At 43.4% G+C, this 22466-nt stretch overlaps 2 protein-coding genes across 5 annotated transcripts in view; both read right to left on the bottom strand.

Moving 5' to 3' along the window:
- The window catches only part of LOC118893890, a 38659-nt gene extending 19302 nt beyond the window's left edge, over positions 1-19357 (bottom strand). For 3 of the 4 annotated variants that reach the window (XM_036849523.1, XM_036849522.1, XM_036849521.1), the window contains exon 1: positions 19041-19357. In XM_036849523.1, coding sequence (XP_036705418.1) covers positions 19041-19048 — 8 coding nt within the window. In that variant the 5' untranslated portion in view covers positions 19049-19357. Of the gene's footprint in view, positions 1-3462; positions 3571-19040 lie in introns of all 4 variants that reach the window. The other variant, XR_005019631.1, reaches the window with a different exon arrangement.
- On the bottom strand, positions 5323-6825 carry SOX2 (SRY-box transcription factor 2). Its single transcript, XM_036849519.1, has one exon. It carries the CDS (start codon positions 6396-6398, stop codon positions 5427-5429), a length of 972 nt encoding a protein of 323 aa, XP_036705414.1. The 5' UTR covers positions 6399-6825; the 3' UTR covers positions 5323-5426.
- Positions 19358-22466: the final 3109 nt, after the last annotated feature.

The following is a 22466-nucleotide window of genomic DNA, read 5'->3' as shown; positions in this document are numbered from 1 at the left end:
TTTGGTTTGGGCAATTTCCTTATCTTTGGAAAGCTCTTTCCACAGTTGTTCACTCTAGAACTCCGGAAGCTGTTTCCCTTTGGACTTTAATCCATATTTTCTTAGTAAAGGTCAAGAGTTTCTCCCTCTTCTCCTGTCTTTTAAGGGATCCACCTCATAGACGAGGTCCCTAAAGAAATCCATCCAGCCATCTTCCAACTTCGGTCAAAAAAGAAAGCAACGAAAAGAAATAAATCAACCGCCACCCCCAATCTCACTTGTAGCTGTCCTGAAAAGCAGCCTTTGCTCTGAGAGCAAGGAAAGGCAGCATAAAAAACAGTGAGATGCAAATTATTTTAAGGCAATAATGGTGGGGTGGAGGGGAGGAAGTGCTGGAGAATGTAAACTCAAGCCTCTGCCAAAGCTCATGGCAAAGGAAATTCCTTCCACAAAGCAAAATATAAGAACCTGTTTTTCAAAATTCTCCAAAAGCAAGAAATAAAATGGGGGGGAATATTAAAAAATATTTTAATTACAACAAATAAATAAATAAGCAGTGCCAACTAGCAGGCGATCAAACCACAGTCAAACTTCAATCTCAGAGCAGTTAGCTATAAACTGTTAGCAGCTGAAAAGTAAACCTTGTGCACACAAAGGCACTGTTTAATTTTCTTCTTGTAAGGATTCTAAAAGAAGACCCCATCACTATACAGTTAAGCGGTATTTCTTGTCCCCCTGAGGCGCTGATCAGTTCTTTATAACGTGAGAAAAGTGGCAGCTCAAAACCCCGTCAATGGAGCTCCCACAACAAAAGTTCTGAAAAGCTGAATGAATTGGATTTGTAATTACTGCATCCCGCCCCCCCCCTTGCAGCTTATCTCTTATTCATTCACCTTATATTATTGTCAAAGAATCTTACTCTCAAAATCATTCCCTTCCCATTTTACCTGGGGTCACAGAGGAACTTATGACATGGCAGAAATGGAACACTCGCCTCCACTACACCTGGAAATATTCAGACCAATAGGTAGGGAGGGGAGGAGGGATTATCTGGTACCCCAATTTACTCTGAGACTACTAGAACTCAGAGTACTCAACCTATGGAGTCTTCCATTTTAAAACCCGAATTTTATTGGGAAACAGGAATGTGTACCCTTTCTAAACCCAGAGCCTGCCTGAGTTTCCGAAATCCTGTGACATCTCCACTTAGAAAAGGCAAAGGTTATAAATAAATCTCCTCCCCTCTCTCTCCACATTGCAAGGCCCTAAAAGACTATGTCAGACATGATGTAGAAATTAAGACAACTTATTATGCTCTTGTTTTTTTCTTTTTAAACCAAAAATGGTAAATAAAATAGAAAAAGAGACTATAATCCCCCTCCCCCCACACACACACACACACACACACACACACACACACACACACACTCCCAGTCCAGAAAAATGTTTTATGAAAAAGTCAGCCTTAGAATGCCAGGGCTCTGTGTGCATTTCAATCCAAGGCATTGCTGATGGAGAAGATTCTCCTGAGATTTCCTACTGTAAGAATGTGTCGGTTCTAGAAATAAGTACAGCTATTACAACCAAATCTACTAGCAGACTAAATAATTAATTGAAGCGTTGCTCTTTGACCCTTGAAAAGTCCAGTAGGGACACGTTTATAGTAATAATACCTCCGAATGAGCCCTTGTCAAATATTCATTTAGTGGTTAATGTGAGCCATTTCCCCCTGGGACCGTCTGTAATACCGGCTTCCCAGCATTGGCAAGAAACCTTGCTAATCTACTACAGCTCAGCAAAATATTTTAACACTCTTTATTTAAAGTATTGGGGGGGTGGTGCAGGGAGAGAAAAAAAAATTGCAGAGGGAACAAACTATAATCTCATCCTTCTGCACATTTCTATTCTGTGTATAAGGTTAACAAAACATTAAATTCACCCCTTTGACTGCAAATTGAATGGTTTTAGTGAGCAGGATAATATCCCGAGGAAGAAACTAAACACTCAACAACTAACTTTAGCACTGGGAGATAATCATCTCTGGGCAAGCTTAAGGGTTTACCCCCTTCTTGGAAATCATGTTATAATTAAAATATCATATGTTCAATATTGACCTAGCCATGAAACTACACATCTTGGGGGAACCATTTAACCCAATCAAATGAGTGATGAAATATGTATCATTTTCCTCAAATGCAGTTTATCAAAAGAATTTATATCTGCAAACAAAATATTCTGGCTTTCATTTGGTTAGGAGATATGGAGGTCTAGGAGGGGGAATGGGAGTTCTCTCGTTTTATGCAGACAGTAACAGTCATTCAAAACTAGTTCAACTTCCCACAATATTGCTCTCCTCCCTCTTGCAAAATATTTGAACCTGAGCATTTTCCCAAAAAGTTAAAAAAAATTTTTTTTTTTTTAGTCTGATCCTGTGGGCTTTTTAAACTGGTAGGTTAGTGCAGTGTAATTACTCTAAACCTCAATACATATTTCTAATATATCTCTATTTTTCAAATATATACACACCATATAGTTGATTGGTTCAAATTCCGGGAATATTCTCCCCACCCCCCAGCAAGATCATTTGGATCTTTATTCAAAGTTTCTTTTATTCGTATGTGTGAGCAAGAACTGGCGAATGTGCTCATTACCACGTGAATAATCCGTATATGCATTACAATGGCTGGCCAGGCCGGGGGAAATTCTTTTAGAGTCTCTGCATTAATTAGGGGGGGAAATGCCTCACTTAGAATTGGGAACTGGCATAATAATTGTCCTTTCCCAGTACAATATTACCCTTAAAATGAGGATTAAAAAAAGGAATAAATAAAAACCAACAAACACCTAAAATAAAGCAATCCATATGAAATAAAAATACATAAAATATGAGAATATCCTCAGCTGAGTCTAGAACTAACATTAACACCACCAAGAGAAAGAAATACTTCCTCGGAAAACGAGAAGATGCGAACCAACGGGATGAACTAACTTAGTGGCTGCAGCCGATACTTTACTCAAGGGTGAAAGGCGCAGCTGGATTCCAACTTCTCCAAAGTTGTAGCAAGTTCACACAACAAGCCCTTGAAATTGTAGGAAGGAAACCCACCCTCCTAATGCTGGACCCTAGGCTTCTGGTCCCCTTCGGTGGGGGAAGATAAGCGAGGTAAGTAGTGAGTAAAAGAAAAGTCCCGGAGTCGGTCTTACAGTTTCTCTGACTGCGCCAAAGTGCGCGGGTCGGTTGTGATGCAGAAACACCGCTAATTCAAAGACCATGGCGATTCCCCAACTTTTGCGCTCCCACTGAGGACAACTATAGTCTTTCTTTACCTTTCCTAGGGCAAAAGAAAACAACAAATCCAATCCTGTTTCTCCACCCCTTTCCCCCTCCCCCTACTTCTCAACTACTGTAGTAAAACATGGTTAACAGATCAAAAGCACAATCATCTCCAAATGTGATTAGACTGGACAAAGTAAAATATCTACCTCAGAGTTGATTGTTTTCTTCTTTAATATGGCTGTTGCCTGGCTTCTCTTTTGCTTGTTATCAGCTGCAGAGATTATCCGATTTGGGGCTACAGGCTTGGACCCGCGCTGCCAATTTAAGAAACAGAATTCGTGGAGAAAGAGAGAGGAAAAAAGAAAATAAATAATAATAATAATAAATAGCTGTGATAAGTCGGGGAGTTTTGCAAGATGCTCTTTGCTTTCCCTCACCCCTAAACAGGAAAATGTAGAAAAGAAAGTTTATGAAGTTAGGGAACAAAGAAAGCAAACCACTTGTTTCTTAGACAATAGCAGGGCCAGAGTAATCCAAACACCCACCCAGCAGATGAGTACTTTGCTTGTCTAGTTTGCAATTATTTCTATACAAGAAGCATCATTTTCCCCTATAACCACGTTTCCAAAGGGCCATTGTGCTGTGCAGAAATCGAAAACAAAACCAGCCAACCTGGTTCTGATTTGGCTCAATACCCCATCTGCTAAGCTACATGAAATTTTTCAGAATTGACTCCTTTCTGGCAACAAGTGGCATAAATCAGTTTAAGTCCCCATCATGCTTATTCATGTTGCTTAGAAAACGAGGGGGTGGATTTACAATATATGTCCCTAGTTTCTATTTTGGAAATGACATAAGCATTTCCATTTTTTCGAGAGTACTTATTCAATTAATCATCCAGCCATTTATTTGTTGCACTTAACATTAGCACATGCTACTGGACTAGAATACCAAGGTTTTAGGTACTTTGCTTTCTTGGCTGAGCACAGTATATTCCCCGAGGAGTTGGGTATAATCACAGTGTTATCCAAATAAATGAAAGACTCAAGCATAATTTCAGTGTCCATATTTCAAAAATTTATTTATCTCAAACTGTGCATAATGGAGTAAAAACTTAAGTTGAAAATGTACCTGTTATAAGGATGGTATTAGTTCAAATATATACATGGATTCTCGGCAGACTGATTCAATAATACAGAGCCGAATCTTTAAAATACAACTACGGAAAATAAAAGGGGGAAAACCTTAAAATATCACAGTAAATTTACAGAAATATTACAAACCATAAGAAAATATTTCAAACACAGTAATTTCATGTTTTTTTTTTTATCTGAACAAAATGGAAAGTTGGGAAACAAAAAAAGCTATTATAAATTACCAACGATGTCAACCTGCATGGCCATTTTTGCTTTTAACAGTAAGTTAAAAAAATTTAGTACAATCTAAAACTTTTGCCCCTTTAAAGACCACGGAGATGGTTTTGCCAGTACTTATTCTAATTTTTTTCCTTTTGTACAATTTTTAAACAATTAAAATGTCCAAATCTGATTAATTTTCTTCTTTCCACGTTTGCAACTGTCCTAAATTTCAGCTGCAGAATCAAAATTCAGCAAGAAGCCTCTCCTTGAAAAATATTGGCAAATTCTCAGCTTATAAACAATGGACATTTTGATTGCCATGTTTATCTCGATAAATACTGTACAAAAGTTGCTTGCAAATATTAAAACATTTTTTTTCGTCGCTTGGAGACTAGCTCTAAATATTATTGGTAAAGACTTTTGCAAACTTTCTGCAAAGCTCCTACCGTATCACTAGAACTTTTAAAAAGTTTTGCGTAGTTTTCTTTCCTCCAGATCTATACAAGGTCCATTCCCTCGCCCTTCCCCCCCCCCCCCCCCCCCCCCAGGTTTTCTCTGTACAAAAATAGTCCCCCCAAAAGAAGTCCAGGATCTCTCATAAAAGTTTTCTTGCCGGCATTGCAGTTTTTGCGTGAGTGCGGATGAGATTGGCGTTGTCTTTTGCAGCTGTCATTTGCTGTGGATGATGACTTTTTTTTTTTTTTTTTTTGAGCGTACCGGGTTTTTCTCCTTGGTGTTTCTTGCTCTCCTTCCATTTCCCTCTTTTTCTTTGAAAATTTCTAACCCGCCCCCTCCAGTTCACTGTCCGGACCTCACATGTGCGAGAGGGGCAGTGTGCCGTTAATGGCCGTGCCGGGCACCGGGCCGCTCTGGTAGTGCTGCGACATGTGAAGTCTGCTGGGGGCGGCGGGCTCCGGCACCTCGGCGCCGGGGAGGTACATGCTGATCATGTCCCGGAGGTCCCCGGCCTGGCAGGGCGCCCTGGAGTGGGAAGAAGAGGTAACCACGGGGGGGCTGGAGCTGGCCTCGGACTTGACCACCGAGCCCATGGAGCCAAGAGCCATGCCAGGGGTGCCCTGCTGCGAATAGGACATGCTGTAGGTCGGCGAGCCGTTCATGTAGGTCTGCGAGCTGGTCATGGAGTTGTACTGCAGGGCGCTCACGTCGTAGCGGTGCATGGGCTGCATCTGAGCGGCGCCGTGCGCGTTGAGGCCCGGGTGCTGCGGGTAGCCCAGCTGGTCCTGCATCATGCTGTAGCTGCCGTTGCTCCAGCCGTTCATGTGCGCGTAGCTGTCCATGCGCTGGTTCACGCCCGCGCCGAGGCCGGCGCCCACCCCGACCCCGCTCGCCATGCTGTTGCCGCCCGGGGCGAGCAGCCCTCCCGGCAGCGTGTACTTATCCTTCTTCATGAGCGTCTTGGTTTTCCGCCGGGGCCGGTATTTATAATCCGGGTGCTCCTTCATGTGCAGCGCTCGCAGCCGCTTGGCCTCGTCGATGAACGGCCGCTTCTCCGTCTCCGACAAAAGTTTCCACTCGGCGCCCAGGCGCTTGCTGATTTCCGAGTTGTGCATCTTGGGGTTCTCTTGGGCCATCTTGCGCCGCTGCCCGCGGGACCACACCATGAAGGCGTTCATGGGCCGCTTGACGCGGTCCGGGCTGTTCTTCTGGTTGCCGCCCGCCGCCGCCGCGGTGGAGTTGCCGCCGCCGCCGCCGCCGCCGCCGCCGCCCCCCGAAGTTTGCTGCGGGCCCGGCGGCTTCAGCTCCGTCTCCATCATGTTGTACATGCGGGCGCTGTGCGCGGGCCCGGCCCGCCGGCGGCCGCCGACCCTCGGCCCGGCCGGGACTTTGGGGGCCCGCGGGCGGGGGGGAGAGGAGGAGGGGAGGCGGGCGGGGGTGTCGGGAGCTCAGGGCTCCGCGAGGAAAATCAGACGAAGAATAATTTGGGGGAAGAAAAGAGAGAGGCAAACTGGAATCAGGATCAAAAAAGCGCTTCCCTCCTCTTCTGGCCGATCCAGCCGCCGCCGATGATTGTTATTATTATTTTTTGGAAAGGCTTAAGCCTGGGGCTCAAACTTCTCTCCCTTTCTTTCTCTCTCCTCTTCTTTCTCTCAGTCCTAGTCTTAAAGAGGCAGCAAACTACTTTCCCCCTTTTGCAAACACTCTCTTCTCTGCCTTGACAACTCCTGATACTTTTTTGAACAAGTTAATAGACAACCATCCATGTGACGGGGGCTGTCAGGGAATAAATGGGTTTCCAGCGACCAATCAGCGCGCGGCGGCTCCTCCACTCGAGCCCAGCCTCGCCGCCGGGTTTTGCATGAAAGGGGGCGGGGCCTGCCGCGCCGCCGGCCTCGCGGGGGAGGCGGGGGGAGGCGCGGGGAGGAGGGAGGGGGAGGCGGCTCCCACAGCCAGCCTGCCAGCCACTGAGAAACCTTTGTATCCTCTCTCGCAGCAACAGGTCACACCACACGCCTTTTCGAAGGAAGTGGGTAAACAGCACTAAGACTACGATTTTTTTCTTCTTTAAACTTAATCTTGATTTACTCTTTGGTGCGGGCTGCTGAAATGAGGAGGGGGCGCGAGAAGCTGAGGTGGGGTGGGGGAGGGCAGAGAGGGTGGCTCAGGGCGACTGTCCTCCTAGTATTTCAGGAAACCGGCCGTGCTGGAGTTGGTGTGTCATTGTTCTCCCGCTCCTCCGCACACTGCCCCCAAATCCAGCCGCTCTAGCTCTTCTCCCTAACCTGGCTCGTCCGCTCGCCCCTATCCCTCCACGGGAGCAGACGATCGCTCACCCCCTTCTCACACTGCCCCGACAAGAAGTTAACAGACGGAAAGCTCTGTCCTCAAAACCCTCCTTGCTTCCACGTAATTCGCTCTGTTTTAAAAATAAACTCTGCTCGGACTGTGCGGCCTCTAGAGCTGAGGCCGGGCCGGGCCTGGGTAAGCAGCCGAATCCACGCTCTTCCCTGCCCAGCTCAGCCCTCTGGGCAGGAAACCACAGCTTGGCTCTCACCCCAGCCACATCTCCCACCCATCTTTCTCCACTCAGTCGGGTGCAGAGGGGACGCTCGTCCTCTCTCCCATTTTCCTGAGCTTCCCCCAAGGAGGGATCTCAGTGGTGTGGTGTTCCAAAGAGGGCTGGGGGAAGAAAAAGATCCACAGAAGGACGCTCAGAAGTGCTGTCTATGGGGGAGGGTAATCTCAACTTCCTGGCATCCCAGGGCACTGCTTGGAGGTGGCTTTTGAGACGCACTCACAAACTCCCTCCCACGCAGAGTTCCCAGGACTCAAGCAGGACCAGCCCTGGCATTTCCCCCACCTACTTCTACCGCGGTGGCCCATCGCCCCGACAGCCTGGGTCTGGGGCTAACCCCGGAGGGGGCTCCGGGGCTGGGAGGCGGGGGTGGTGCTCTCCAGGCACAGGTGCAGGCCGGGCCGGCAGGAGGAAGGCGACCAGGATTGGGGAAGGGGGGAGCCCGGCAAGGCCCGGGCTGGAGGAGGATGGGATGGGGGGCGGGAGTAGGGGCTCAGGAATCCTGCCCTCCTAGGACCCAAGAGGGTAATTTTAGCCGCTCTCCCATTGTCCCGACGTAAAGATTTCAATAGGTAGGCGCTCAATGCGCAGAGCAATGGCAGCACGTCCGTTACAAATAGGTAGTTTTGTTTCTCTTGTTGTCGCTACACGGAGTCAAACAAAGCCCCGTCTAAGTTTCCTTCCACTCTCTTGTTGGGATCTTTGTGGCTAAAATGCACTTGACTACAAAGCGGGGTGGGGGGGGGAGGGGGGGCGGGGAGAGGAGAGGAAAAAAAAAACCAAAACCTCGATGCCATTTCTTTTTTTATAAAGGGCTTAAACCATCAGGGTTACTTATTTTCTTTCTTCTGTAACACTCTCTCCGCCTCCCTCCTCCCCGATCTACCCTTACTCACCCTAATAAAATGTACTGAATAGTATCTGTCGGCCACGTTCCATTTATTATCTTTACAAAACTGTGCATTGTTTTGTTCCTTACTAACCTTCTTCCCATAACCTCCAACTTCTCCAATCCCTACCTTCCCAGGCTTTTCTGTTCTTGTCAAACTCAAGATAAGTATGCTCACTGGAAACCCAGAAAAGTTGTGAAAAAGTTGCAGACTTTTCTTAATAAATTATTATTTCCAATCAACCTCTCCTGCCCCTGCAGTTTCTCTTTTTTGCTCTTAAATTATGTTTTGTTTTAGTTATTGTGAATCCGGGAAGGATGAGACTAGCCTTCTGAAAACTCATAAATATATAGTACTCTTCAAAATAAAGCAGTGTCTTCTGTTTATTCGAGGTGTAATATTAAGCTAAACAAGGACCTGGAGATTAGGAAAGAGGAAAGGTTGAGAAGGTCTGGAGAAGAGAAGGCGGCCACCGGCTTTTCAGCGCGTCTGGTTTCAGGGATGTGGCTGGTGCGCCCCCTACTGGTGAATTCGCTTTTCCCAAGACTCTTGCTTTCACCTTTAAAAGGTGTTTGGAAATAATTAAAGAAAAAAAAAATGAGGGGGATGGGAGTGAGAGCAAATTAATTACACGTAATCTAAACAAAAGAAAAGTTAACATATCGTATAAGCTATGGAACCAAATCACAAGAGTCAGATTTAATTTTCTTAACTTAGAAATGTACATATAACCTCGAGATAAGTGGGAGGTTAAACCATGGGAAAAAATAGGTACAAATTATGAGATTCAACATATGAACGAATTATGATTGTCCAGACGCCATGAAGGGCAGGCCAAGCATTCACTTTGTGATTGTGTACGCATTGGTCTATGTTTAATAGCATTATTCGGAAAACTAAAAAAAAGCTTATGGATAATTAAGTTTGAAGAAAAAAAAAGCACAAGGGGTTGATGTGGATAATGGTGGAGTATATATATTAAAATAAATATTAATAATGGGTGGTTATAGAAGCAAATGTTATTAATCTCTCTCTCTCTCTCAAAGGTAGTAGTAAGAGGCACACATTTTTCCTTGGTATGATATATAAAAGCTTTTATACAGTCTCAGATGCATGTGTTTGTGCCTGAACTCTATAATAATGCATTTAAGAGGTTAAAGGGGCTGGCTAGGTCTTTTGTTAATTGCTTTTATCACATAAATAAGCTATGGAAATACATTACAATTGTGTTATCATTGGTTGCATTTATTTACAGCTTTATTTTAATTAAGCCTGCTGTACTTATCAAGGCAATAAACTACTGTGGCTGGCGTTTATGCATAATAATGTGCTATGAAAATAAGATTAAAGAAGATGGTGATAGCAGAAACAATTTTCTCATTAGATTTTTTAGAACATATGCATTAAAAAAATCAGATCACCGGCCACTCTATTTCAATCCAGCACCATCACTGGGCCCTAAATATAATAATAACTATAACAATCATAATAGATGACAGAAGCAGCTCTGTTTTAGGTTTATAACAGACGGCTACAGTACTAATAACAATACACCGTTGACTACTGGGGAATCAAAATAAGACTTGGAAGAGGGTGCTTCATCCTCTGAGAATTTAAAATGTTGTCATTGGCACAATTTATGAAAATTGAAAGTGCTTAATCTTAAGACAGTGTAACATTTCCCTTCCTTGGGCAGCAGAAAGCTACACACTTTCAGAGTAAGATTAGAAATTAAAAACAAAAATCCTTAACTCCCAGGATATTCTGATTTGATTTTGTTTTATAATAGGCCCCAACTCCAAATCCTTAACTGATTAAGTGTAACTCAGTTTTATTTAAAAATCTTTTGCATTGATATTTCCCTCCTAAACTCCTCTCATCCCTCCTCAAGTGTTATAGCTGAAGCCAACTAACAATTTTGTGGAGACAGGGGACTGTAGACTTATTTTTTCTCCTTAGTGGCAAATAGAGGTTTAACTTGCAGTAATTAGGTGAGAACTAGCCAAGCATCTTACTATTATGATGCTTGTTAAAAAACGCTTCTTTTCTGCATCTGCATTTGAGTGTGTTCCCCTCCTCTCTTAATCTTCTTATGGAAATGAAGGCAAACGGCAGGGAACCTGCAGAGTCTTGGAGAATGTCCTTGTTAACTGGAATTTCTCAGCATTGCTAATTAGCAGAGTTTGACGACCACCAGTATTGGGGGGAAAGCTCTGTTTAACCACTCACAAACCATTCCGAGGAAGAGCAGACTAATTTTATTTTGTAATTAAAATCTGAAAAGGGCCCTATTTGACAGTTAGGGCTATGAGAGTTTTATCTCCCCGTGAAATAATTACTGCCTTGATAACTCAATTTTCTGAAAAATGTCAACTGTGGGCTCCAAAAGTTTTAATTTCATTACGTAAGGAAAAAAAGAGAGAAAAATAGAAGAAAATATACAGAGAGGATTTCTAATTCTGGAACTTGTTAAATATATTAGGAGCTAGATTTGGCCAAATGAAGGGTTGTTTTTCTCCTTTTTTAAAATCATGTTTCCTTCAGATCCTAACCTTCCAACCAGCTCCAGGGAAAGTGACCATAGTAGTGATCATACTGGAATGAAAGAAATCATACCAGTAGTGTGGTAAGTAACAGGCAAATAAAACTAAAAAGAGAAGTACGGCAACCCAAGGAAAGTTCCTGATTTTAAAAGCCAAAAATAAAGGAGGATTTCAATGTTTAGGACAATGTTGGTACAATCTGGTAAGATGAAGTTTTATTGACATTTATCCCCAAACACAAGACAAAAGAAAACTGGGAATTATAAAGTAAGGAAATCGGGTATAAGCCAATTTTTAAAATGTTTCCTTCTCCCTTCTAAACTGCAAAAAACCTCAATCACTCCAAACTGGATTATGCCATAAGACTTTCAAAATGATCAACACTTGATTCTCCAAGATTTATGAAACAAACATAGATAAATGAAGGTAAAGAAAGGTATTAGAGGATTTCTTTTCCTTAAAAGAGCATCATATATTCCCCCCCCCCAAATCAATAAAAAATAAGCTGGAAAAAGTTAGAATATTGAAAGTAAGAGAAAAAATTAGAATAGAATTGTACTGTTATCAAACTTCATTTGCTTTAGACTGTGAAGGATCCCTCACAGGAAATCCTAGAGGGGATACTTCAATTTTTATAAAGCAATTTTCAAAATGATAGAAACTCTTTCATCTACATTTCCTCCATTTTCTTCCTATGGCCAAACTTGTCAGATTTTGGAAGCATGAAGGATTATTGACAGGAACAGAAATAATAAATGTTTCTAGCTAATACAAAGAACTAGCATATACTTCTATCCCTTTTTATTTATTAAGGCATAGATACGCATATGGATGCATGGTAGATTGACAATTTAAAATTGCTTAATCATATTTTTTTCTTCTTGTCTCTCCCTTCAGCACCTTGCCTTTAATTTCCAGAAGTGGTATTACACATAACAAATGAACAAGGGGATAACAAATGCTATTTCAGTCCAGACCCAATTTCACCAAATAATTTCACTCAAGAGCTGTAAGGACTCTTGAAACCTAAGGAATGCAGGGCTGCTCTGCATTCAGCTCCTTTTTATACTCATTCTCTTTCATCTAATTCCCACTGATGAAATAAATACATTTTTAAAAGAACTCAATAGTTAGAAAACTAAATATAGTTCCCCTTTCAAATTACAGCAACAGAAGTTATACACAATCACTTGTGTATGTCTTCAGGGTTATATATGATAATAATCATATTGCTTACAGTATTATATATGTACATCCTTCATATATTCCAGCTTAAATATTTTCTGGGAAAGAGGGTTCACACTTCACAATTTCATTTCCATTTCTGAATTATCAAGCAATTATAACATAAGATTCTGTCTCTGCACTGCAGCTATTGTCCAGGGAAAAATTCAGTGTGGCCATTAAATCATCTAATTATTTAAACAGAAATTCTCTTTTTAAAAAGACAAAATGAAAATTTAAAGAGCTGCCACCAGTGGGTTTCATTTGCACTGAAAAAAATGAACCTATGATTTTGATATTAAAATTTAGGAGAAACAAATGAAAAACAAAAATAAAAGCCCAGCATACAGATTACCGGGAACTGCAAATGGGCCAAAAAACCCATGGGCCTTTTCACACCTCTAAATCATTGCTTGGGAGTCTAAATACAAATCTCCCTGATTCACTACACTATCTTGTGCAATTAATCATACCAAAGGAACGGGGTTTCCTTAGAATTCTAATTTTCCAGTGACCAGGGTTGTTACCCTCATTTTAGGAAATAGATGATTGTTTCAAATTCTCCAACTGTGATTATTTCATTTAGTTATGACCACAACTTTTGTGTGAAAAATAAATGTAAGTCCACCTTAAGGTTTCTCTAGGCCATATTAAATGACACATAAATGACATCCCAGTGCGTGCCGGGCTCCACACACACTGTACTGGCAATGTACCAAGCAGAGAGAACATCTTTCCCTTAGCCTGGTCCCTTCCAAGCTAGAGCAATGGGATTTAATTTTCTTCCTTCTGGAGATCTCATGGCGCATACTGCTCCTGTGTTACCTGCAAAATCCCCTTTCCTGAAGTACAGTCAGGCATAATACAAAGTCACAAAAAGTGACAACTCAACAACCTCAGAAGGCAGAGGTGTTTGGCACCCCAAAAAGCAAGTTGGGGGAAGAAAGCTCTGCTTAACGTGTGTGTGAGGGATAGGAGTACTATCAAAGGAAAAGGAAGAAAGACTTTCACCTGTTTCCATGAAAAGACATTGAAAGCAAGCCATTAAAAAAAAAAACACCCTACAATCACCATCAGCTCTAAACAAAACTGTTACCCACTTTTTCTCCAAGATTTGCAGCATCATCTAGCCCTGGAAAGTGCTCTAAATGAAAGTACACACCCATCCTGGGCGGACTGGCATCAAGGCCTCCCATCGACATCTGGAGCCCTCTCCCAAAAGCTCTTCTGCTCTCAAAAGAAATGTCTGAGAAGTCTGCCTTCCCAGGGGTCCACTTCTGCTCAAGCCCTATTGCCCCCCCCCCTTCCAGCCCCGGCTCAGATGGAGTTGGGCTTCCAAACCCATCCCAATGGAATTCTCAGATTGTTAGCCTGATAATCTTTAAAGGCTCCTTCGGAGCTGGGGCTCTGACTTTTATCTCCCCTCCCACCCTTCTTCCCTTTTTGTAGGCTCTCCCCACTCCTTTTCCCTCTCACCCCACCTCCCCTTAATTTGAAGATCATTGACACGATAGGCTGTAATGAGTCCTTCAGAAACTGTTATGATCTACGGTGACAATCTCTGCACCTAATTCACAGATTATTGACAAGCACTGTGGGCTCAATGGTGTCAAGTTGTACTTGTTTCAACACCCTTCAGCAACCCACATAGCAGCTGGGCCCTGGATTAGGACCCACAGTCTGGCAGTGCTTATCTGCCTGCTGAGTGGTGGAGAGATGAGTATCTGTCTATACCCCAGCTCCTTCCCAAGCCGGGCTGTGCTTTCTCCCTGGCGCCTTGTCTGTCTCAGGGTTGGATCAAGTGAACTAAAGGATCTTCAAAGTTTAAAGACAAAGTAAAAGAGCAAACAACGATAAATGAGTGTTCATCCTTATAATCTTGGTTTTAATAATCAATCATTTTCTCCATCCCCAAATAGCTACCAAACTCCAAGCCCCATATACTCGCTTTCAGAATGAGGTTTGGGTTCACCAGGAAAGGTGTGAGGGATGGAGGGGAGAGGGGGCTGAGGACTTAGCACTCAGTGGGCCCAAAGCTAGGCTGGCCCATCCTCCCGGATCGCCCTCAGAATCGGGCAAGATTGACCACTTACAAAGCAGGGCGCCCAGCCAACAGGCTCGGGCTCTGGCCTGGACCCTGGGACAAGAGACCAAAAATGCCCGCCCCGCCCCTAAAGGGCGCTTTGCTGCTGCGGAGAAAACACAGCGGGTTGCCAGCGTTGCGGCTCTGCCTGCTGCTAAGGAGTCAGTCACTCGCTGCCCCCTCCCCAGGCCCCAAAGATGGAAGGGCTGCTTTCCTGCTTGCCGCCGTGGGGCGTGAGATTCCAGTAGGGGCTGAGGCCGCGTGAAACCACAGAAATGACACTGTGCTGGGAGAGCTGGGTGGTATTCCCAGGCCTAGGCCACCCACTTGTTTAGTTCTTTTTCCTAAACTAGGGGTTGCGCTTTCTCCCTGGGTCCTGGGAATTTGGGGGCGCACTGCCTGCCCTCCCTCAGCCAAGTGCGGCTCCTCCCCTAGCCTTCTCCCTATAGGTTGGGACCCCCGCGGGGCAGAAGGGGGTTGTGTGAAATCTCAGCCCCTGCTTTTGCAAATTCTACATCACTTCCGAACAGCAGGCATATACCCTCTTTAGCTGGGCACCTCCAAGATTCTGCTGGCTTTGGCCTCCCCACGCCGCAGGCAGCCTGGGGCCACGGCTGTCAGAGCACTGTTTGTCACCTTAACGGGGTTGGCACCAAAGTTGGCCCGGACTTAATGTTTCTGTACTGGAGACTAGTCTTTTGGTGAAGCAAAGGGTGAGGGGGCCTCTCTAGCAGGGAATCCCGCTTGCCCGTCACTTCCATAGAATTCCGGGTAAAAATTGATTTAAAGCCTTGATTCTCTCCCTGCCACTGTATCCGAACTCATTATTGAGAAACATAAGCCGAGATTCGATTCTGGCATCAGAGGGAGAAAGCGCCTCTCATCTCACCGAGCAGCAATTTCCCTGAAAACACAATCTCAGATCTTCTGATTGTGGGAGGTGGGAAGAATGAATGTTAAGACCAACGTTAAAAACAACTTGAGTAGCCACAGTATTAAATATTTTAAGAAGTAATTCTGTTATGAAAGTTAAGCTAGTTTCCCTCAATAGGCAAACTTAAAAAAAAAAAAGCAAACAAGCAAGCCATAAACTTCTTGAGGTTTTCATCTAAAAGTTAAAATTGTACGTACAATCCACAAGATCCAAATCATCAAACACCTTGTTGAGACCATTTGTGTTCATTTTTTAGCACACACATTGTTTCAGTTTGATCTTAAACACCTAAACAAGCCCATATTTTCCCACTGTTTTAAGTTCAGAGGATGTGTCATTTTATCTTTCTGAAAGAATTCAAAGTGTACTTTTGCCCTCACTCTCAGACCAAAGAAAAAGTCAAAGCTCTTTCTCATGTAGACAGGTAGTTTTTGAAAGTGTAAAAAATACTCCTCTTCCCCTAGGATAATTTGGATTCCTGGTCAATGAAAATACTGAATTTAAAAAGAAAATACTCTTTATCATTGGCACACCTTTCCTGGAATCCTACAGTTCAGGAAAATAGAGAGAGAGAGAGAGAGAGAGAGAGAGAGGTGTCAGGCACCTGTTTCTTAAAGAACATCTGGAATTTAACTGCTAGGTGGGAAAGGAAAAGTTTGATCAAGATTGATTTGGGGGAAAGGAAACGTTCAAAGAAGAGACTGACCTTTTAATTACACTCTGAAAATAAAATTTTAAAGAAGCAAGTTATTTCGTTTACTCAGAGACTCCGTTACTATACTTGAAAGGGCCTCTGAGGGCATTCAAGATGCTGCTGACAATGTCAAAACTGCACGCAGCACCATCTTTCGTTTTATTTTTTGAAATGTGGACAAAACGGGAGAAGTCACTTTTGCTTGGTTCTCCACTGCTACAGAGGAAAATTCTCACTTTCTCTCTCTCTTTTAAAATCATGCTTCTCTACCTGTTTTAGTACCGCTAAATCTTTAAAAAGAGTCCCAAATCCAAACGTGGGGTAGGAAGTGGCTGCCAGGATGTGAGGAGGGGGAAGAGATTCGTCTTTATTTTATATTGAATTAAAATTGCTTTATCTCCTTTTAACATTTTATTGAATTAAACTTATATTATCTTTCAAGGATATAAGAACTTGTTTCCCCTTCCCATCTGCTTTTTCGAGGGTAATAAAGAGTTTTCTCTAACCTCAGAGCAAGGTTCTAGTGATTTCCAGGACTGGCGCTGCGCAGCTCCTACTGTGTCCAACAGGGGGCGCTGGCCACGAACCTGCGCAGCGGCTCAGCCACGCTTCACATCTGAGCCGGGTTCTAGCCCCTGAAGGCGAGAGCCGCTCGCGGGGTCGAGTACAGAGCTTTAGTCTTCGTGGATAAAAAGAGATTAAAGGCTAAATTCTTTTTTGGGGTGTGTGTGCGTGCGTGGGTATGTGTGTGTGTGTACGGGGGGCGGTGGTTATCAATTTTAACCAACTACGAAAATGTAGAGCTTTTTATCCTTTGATGTTCTCATAAAGAAACTCCTATCGGTGGGGGAATTACACGGTTTCTGAGCCAACACTGCAGCTACAGTGTGGGGGAAATTATTTAATTAAAAATATATTTTTCCATCTGTTCACATGATCTTTTTAGAAGTACTTTAAAAGCTGACACTGATCCCTTTGGCCTGTTCACCCTGCCCCAAGTTTCAAATACTTTAGCTATTTCGAAGGCCCTTCTATTAATTTGAAGGGGGGAAAAAAGAGACCCAAATATTTAAATGCCCCCAAACAGTTACTCCTCCGCATCCTCTTTCTTTCTTTCTTTCTTTCTTTCTTCCTTTCTTTCTTTCTTTCTTTCTTTCTTTCTTTCTTTCTTTCTTTCTTTCTTTCTTTCTTTCTTTCTTTCTTTCTTTCTTTCCTTCTTTCTTTCTTTCTTTCTTTTTCTTTCTTTCTTTCTTTCTGTCTTTCTTTCTTTCTTTCTTTTCTTTCTTTCTTTCTTTCAATAGGGACTTTTATGTGATTGACACATTTCACATTGCCTATTCTGCAAAGCCAGGTATAAATGACAAGAAGCGACTCTAAAAAATTTTTTTGATGTTGGACTACATAACGCCCAAGCATAAGATGAAATCTAAATAAAATTGTAATCCACCCACCCCCACGCTAACTTAAAAAAAAAAGAAGGAAAAAAAACCTTCACCTGTATTTAAATAGCGTGTCTTTAATTACAGCAGTTGGGGATGCATGAGGCTGAGATGAAATTAGCAGTCATTACCAGTCCTTTAACTCTGTGGCGCTTTTGATCAGCACTAAATTAGCTTTCCAGTCCTAACAAAGACTCTACAGCAAGCAGTGGGCTGTAAATAAGACAGCGCGACCTGCCCTCAACACCTTTTCTCTTGTCAATCATAGCTCTATCATTCAGCCCAAGATTAACCTTTACCTACCAAATTTTTTTAAAAAAGGAACGAAAGAAAGAAGAAAAAGAAAAAGGAGGCGGGAAGGAAAGCCCCCTTACCACCACATGTCGAAATAACAGAGGTTCCTAAGAGCCCCCTTTAAATTGTATTATAATGAGCCCGTGTCAGAATCTGCAATTTCCAAATCATCCCTCCCCACCCCACCCCGCTACAGCTCTCGAGTATATTAGAAGAGTCAGAATGCTGTTCAGGTAGGAAAGGAATCCCTTTCCCCGAATTACTAGTTGGGCATGGGCCACCCTCCGTAAGTCAATTTGCCATTAGCCTCTCCTATTACTCTAACAAAATTTCGGGAGAGGAGGAATGTTTGAGGAGAAGACATTGATAATTTTAAGGCATGTACATAAGTTTCCGGGATGAAAACAATCAATTTACTCCACGAATAGTCTCTAGTTTCTAAGTCTGCGGAGAAAAAAACCACCAACAGCAGCAACAAAAACCCAGCTGCTTTTCCCAGTACTGAATTGAGAAAGTAAAACACTGGTTCAAATTGCCATTAGAGGGCGCCAGAGAGCAAGCCCCTCTCCCTCGCACAACTTCCCACAGAAGCCCTCCTAGCTTCCAGCTTCGCCATGCTCTGTAATTCCTTCTCTCAGGTAATATTTCTTGCTTATCCTACCCTCTTGCTTCTCTAGCCCCCTCAATGTCAATCTCTCATAAAGAACAAGGTGTCGCCATGTCCCTTTCCTTTTCTTTTCACATCCTTCCCCCCAGCCACCACCAAAATAGTAAGATGCCAGATGAAACGGTAGCAACCCCTTAATGATATATACCTTTTTGACTCAAATCACTCTTTCCACTCTATGTAATCGTGGCATGGAGAAGGTTCTTTGTAGGGATGAAATGTTGGATTTTAATATTTTTTAAATGGAAGCCTGAAAATTTCATTTCTGCATTTCTCTCTGGGGGCTCATGGATTTCTTTATTTTCATAGAAAAGGAAACACACACACTATTGCATGGCAGCTGATTATGTTCAGTGCTAAAACTGCTCAGAAGAGAATAAAATAATGTCATTTCATTTCTGCATTTGTCAAAGAAATCAAAATTAGTATTTAATCCCAAAAGTTAACGCTTTCAGACTTAAATCTGTCTGTGTTAAATGACTGCCACACAGGGTGTATTTCCACATCTCTTAAAGGTCAAAAGAAAAAAAAAATAGAATGAGAGGAGAAGAAAGTGAGTTGGGGGGGTGGGCGGAGAGGAGTGAGCTAGCAGTGAATGTCAAAGTTGGGTTGCAAGCTACTTACATGTCCATGTCAGATCAGGGTGTTGTCTTGTAGCAGTTTGATTGGCAGGTAAAAAAGCGAAAGAACGTGAGGGCTCCCTGAGCCTCTTGTCAGCCCAAGCTTGATCACTTCTCACCGGACAGAACGAGTTGAAGGAGCTTGCAATTCCCCTCTCATCCTCCATCCAAAGCACCGTGAATCCATTTCGGCTTTTCTTCCCCCCAGTCTCTCCATCAGCCTCCTGCCTTCAACCGCTTCGCCTTACACCAGCCTCCAAGACCTAGCCTAGCTTTGCCACTGCAATCCCCTGCAACAAGAAAAATCGTTTATGGCTTAAAACCCCAAATGGCTGATTTTTTAAAAGAGAGAGAGAGGGAGAGGGAGAGAGAGAGGAGAGAGAGGGTGAGGGGGAGAGAGAGGGGGAGCGAGAAGAATGCACCCAGAGAACAACAAAAAAGTCAGTTATCCTAACACTGCTCTATCCCCCCACCGTACAGAAGAAGAATAAAAAAAAAAGCTTTATGTTTTTTCAGTGGGTATTCAAAGATAATTTGATGCCATTGTTTCTGCTACAGATGGTTCTTTTAAATACAATAACACGGCTCTTTGTGCAGGCTACCCACAATAAAAATCGAAAGCGTTCCCCTGAATAACCATTTTGTTCTCTCTTGTATGGGGCCAACAAAAGATGCCGTGAGGTAATGGGTTCTGTTTATTGAAGCCATAGAATAGGGGTTTGATAAAGATTTTTTTAAAGCAGAAGACCTTGCAAGGTCAGGCTGATCTCTTCATATTTTTTTATTAAAATATTTGTCCAATAGATTATTCCTTGGTGCAGCTGCAGGTTTCCTCCTCGATTCTTAATCAGCCCAAACATCTGTCTCTTTGAGGAGGCTTTAAAAAGTCTGCAATTGTATCAATGGTGCAGGAACCTTATCAAATACTGGGTTTTTAGGCTCAGTGCAGGCAAAGGCAATGGAGTTTCAATTCTGTTTGGTCCTGATGGGGTGAGGTGGAGGGCTGGGGGGGGAGAGGAAACACACCAGCCCCAGATAGGGTGACTGGAGAAAACCAGGTTTCCTCCCCACCGCTCCCCACTCCCTGTTGGCCATGCATAACTGCACACCAGACACACAGATCACTGAGGACTTGAGATGTGTCTCCTGATCTCTGCAAGATCCACCCGTGCATGCATGTTGGACAGGGGTTAGGCATGTTTTCTTACCACGCTCCCCTTCTCCTCTAGTTAGGTCTCCAATCCCAGAAAACCTAGGGTGGGATGCCATGGGGAGGAGTGGAACAAGCTAAAGGTTAGACTTTAGCACCCAAAGGGTCCTACTCTTGGCTCTCTTTCACTCACTGTTAGCTTTGACTCATTGATTGCTATCCTGCCAGGGGACTGGTGGCCACAGCCCTCCTGCTACAGTGCCCCATCCCCTCAGGCTTCTTCTTATAGCCACCCTGCTTCCCCCTCCGTTCCACAGAGAACATCTGCTTCCCCTCGCAGGGGAAGCCCTGCCACCTAGACCCAGCCGAGGTCTGTATCAACTTGGAGCCCTGAACACTTAGGCAATGAGGGTGCTGCAGGGGAAGATGGCTAGGTGTCTCTACCTTTCTATAGGAATTAATGCCAGGACTCTCTGGGCCTCCAATAGCCCAGAGTGACTGTAATCCACTCTCATGACTTCTGCTCTGTGTATCGTCACTTGTGGCAAGACAATAGTCTGGGGAAATGGCTTCAATCTTAAAAACAAGTTTTCGTTGGGTTCTCTATCTCTGCCCCCTGCCCCATTTAGTCCTCCCTTTCTTCCCACAAACCATTCAAAATAAAAGAAAGATAAACCCTCAAATGAATCTCTTGACAGAACTGATCTTAGCTTCTACCTTCCCTTTCAGAAACAATAATATTATTGGTTTACAACTGGTCTGAAGTAATCTAATAAGGAATTCTTGAGGACTATTACTTAGACACCAATTAAAGCCTTTCCTACAAAACTTGAAAAACAAACACAAACAATAAAACAGAAAATTAAACAATATTTCACATGGTTGTTTCTCAATAATTCATTTTATATCTCAGGATGAACACCTTAATATTAGTTCAAAAGGAATGAAAGTCAGGACAATATTAAAAAGTTACACACATCCCAACACTCTCTGGATCAAGAAAACTGTGCCTATATAAGTGTGTGTTGGTGGAGGGAGGAAGTGGAGAGTGTAAATCAAGAGCAAACTTTAATGGAATAGGCTGAGGAGTGTTTTGCTTTCCTCACTGTTGGCAAGGTGGGAGGGGACGCATTATGCAAAATGGAAAGTCAACAGTAGAAATACCTACTCCAACTAAAGGTGGAGTGGGAGACAGTACATGTAAAATGTTGAATCCAGTGTTTCATAACTTTGCACTACAAAAGTAATCCACTGAAATAACGGAATAATCTCTTCCTGCTTCCCTTGTCATACGTTTTTTCTGAATATCAAAACTTATAAAGGATGCCCCAACCTGATGAAAGCTATTTTCCTTCTCATATAACTGAAAGAATCTGAACTGCTTGTCCTCTTTCCAGCAAGGGAGGGGCTTGGGGCTGAATCTAAGTCTGTAAGATAGGAAGGCATCAGTGAGTACCCTAAGGTGTCTAAAAGTGAGTAAACCTTACACATCTTATCAATTGAGTCTATTCAATCCCAGTCACAAGGAAGTTTAAAATCTCTCAGGTGGCCTCACTCTCCTGTTAAGGACAGGAAGACAGTTTTGTAGGTAAGCCTCCAAAAGTTGTCTCAAAAGCTGTAATGCAATGACATTCTATCTGACATGGGGGAAAACTTCAGCCTATAACTAAAAAATGTGGAATGTGTCACGGTGAAGGGCAAAAGTGACAAACTGCCTTGGTAGGTGAGGGAATCAAGTACCAGTTGCCTGCAACTGGAAAATTGCTTAAAACAACAACAACAACAGCAACCTTTCTGTATCCACAAACTAATCTAACTGGTCAGCTCCTCTCTCAGAGCCAAACACACCACCAAAACGATTCTAAGTTATAGAAACGGCTTTCTGACGGGGTTGGGGAATCCGTGTGCACCGATTTATGGGTGTTTATAGGTGGCTCTGAACTGGAAACTTCACTATTCAAAAGGGCTTTGGGGCCAAAGTTGAGCTCTCCAGTTCTACAAGCAACAAGCCATACTGGGGAGATGGGGTGGGGAGGGCATACTCCCCCCCACCCCGGCCCCCCCTACTGGGAAGCATTCAGCAAGAACTACTCAGATTGAGGAAGGGAGGGAGGGAGGGAAGGAAAGAAGAAAAGGAAGGAAGGCAGAAAGGGAGGGAAGGAGGGAGGAAAGGAAAGGAAAGGAAAGGAAAGGAAAGGAAAAGGAAAGGAAAGGAAAGGAAAGGAAAGGGAAGGGAGGGGAAGGGAGGGGAAGGGAGGGGAAGGGAGGGGAAAAGAAGGG

Source organism: Balaenoptera musculus, chromosome 4 (genome assembly GCF_009873245.2).
Source record: "Balaenoptera musculus isolate JJ_BM4_2016_0621 chromosome 4, mBalMus1.pri.v3, whole genome shotgun sequence".
NCBI classification, from domain to species: Eukaryota; Metazoa; Chordata; class Mammalia; order Artiodactyla; family Balaenopteridae; genus Balaenoptera; species Balaenoptera musculus.
Note: the sequence above shows the minus strand (reverse complement) of the source record. Positions and strands in the feature narration are given on the sequence as shown.

Coding starts and splice junctions, on each gene's coding strand:
- SOX2 (XM_036849519.1), bottom strand. CDS start 6,398: ATGTACAACATGATGGAGACGGAGCTGAAGCCGCCGGGCCCGCAGCAA.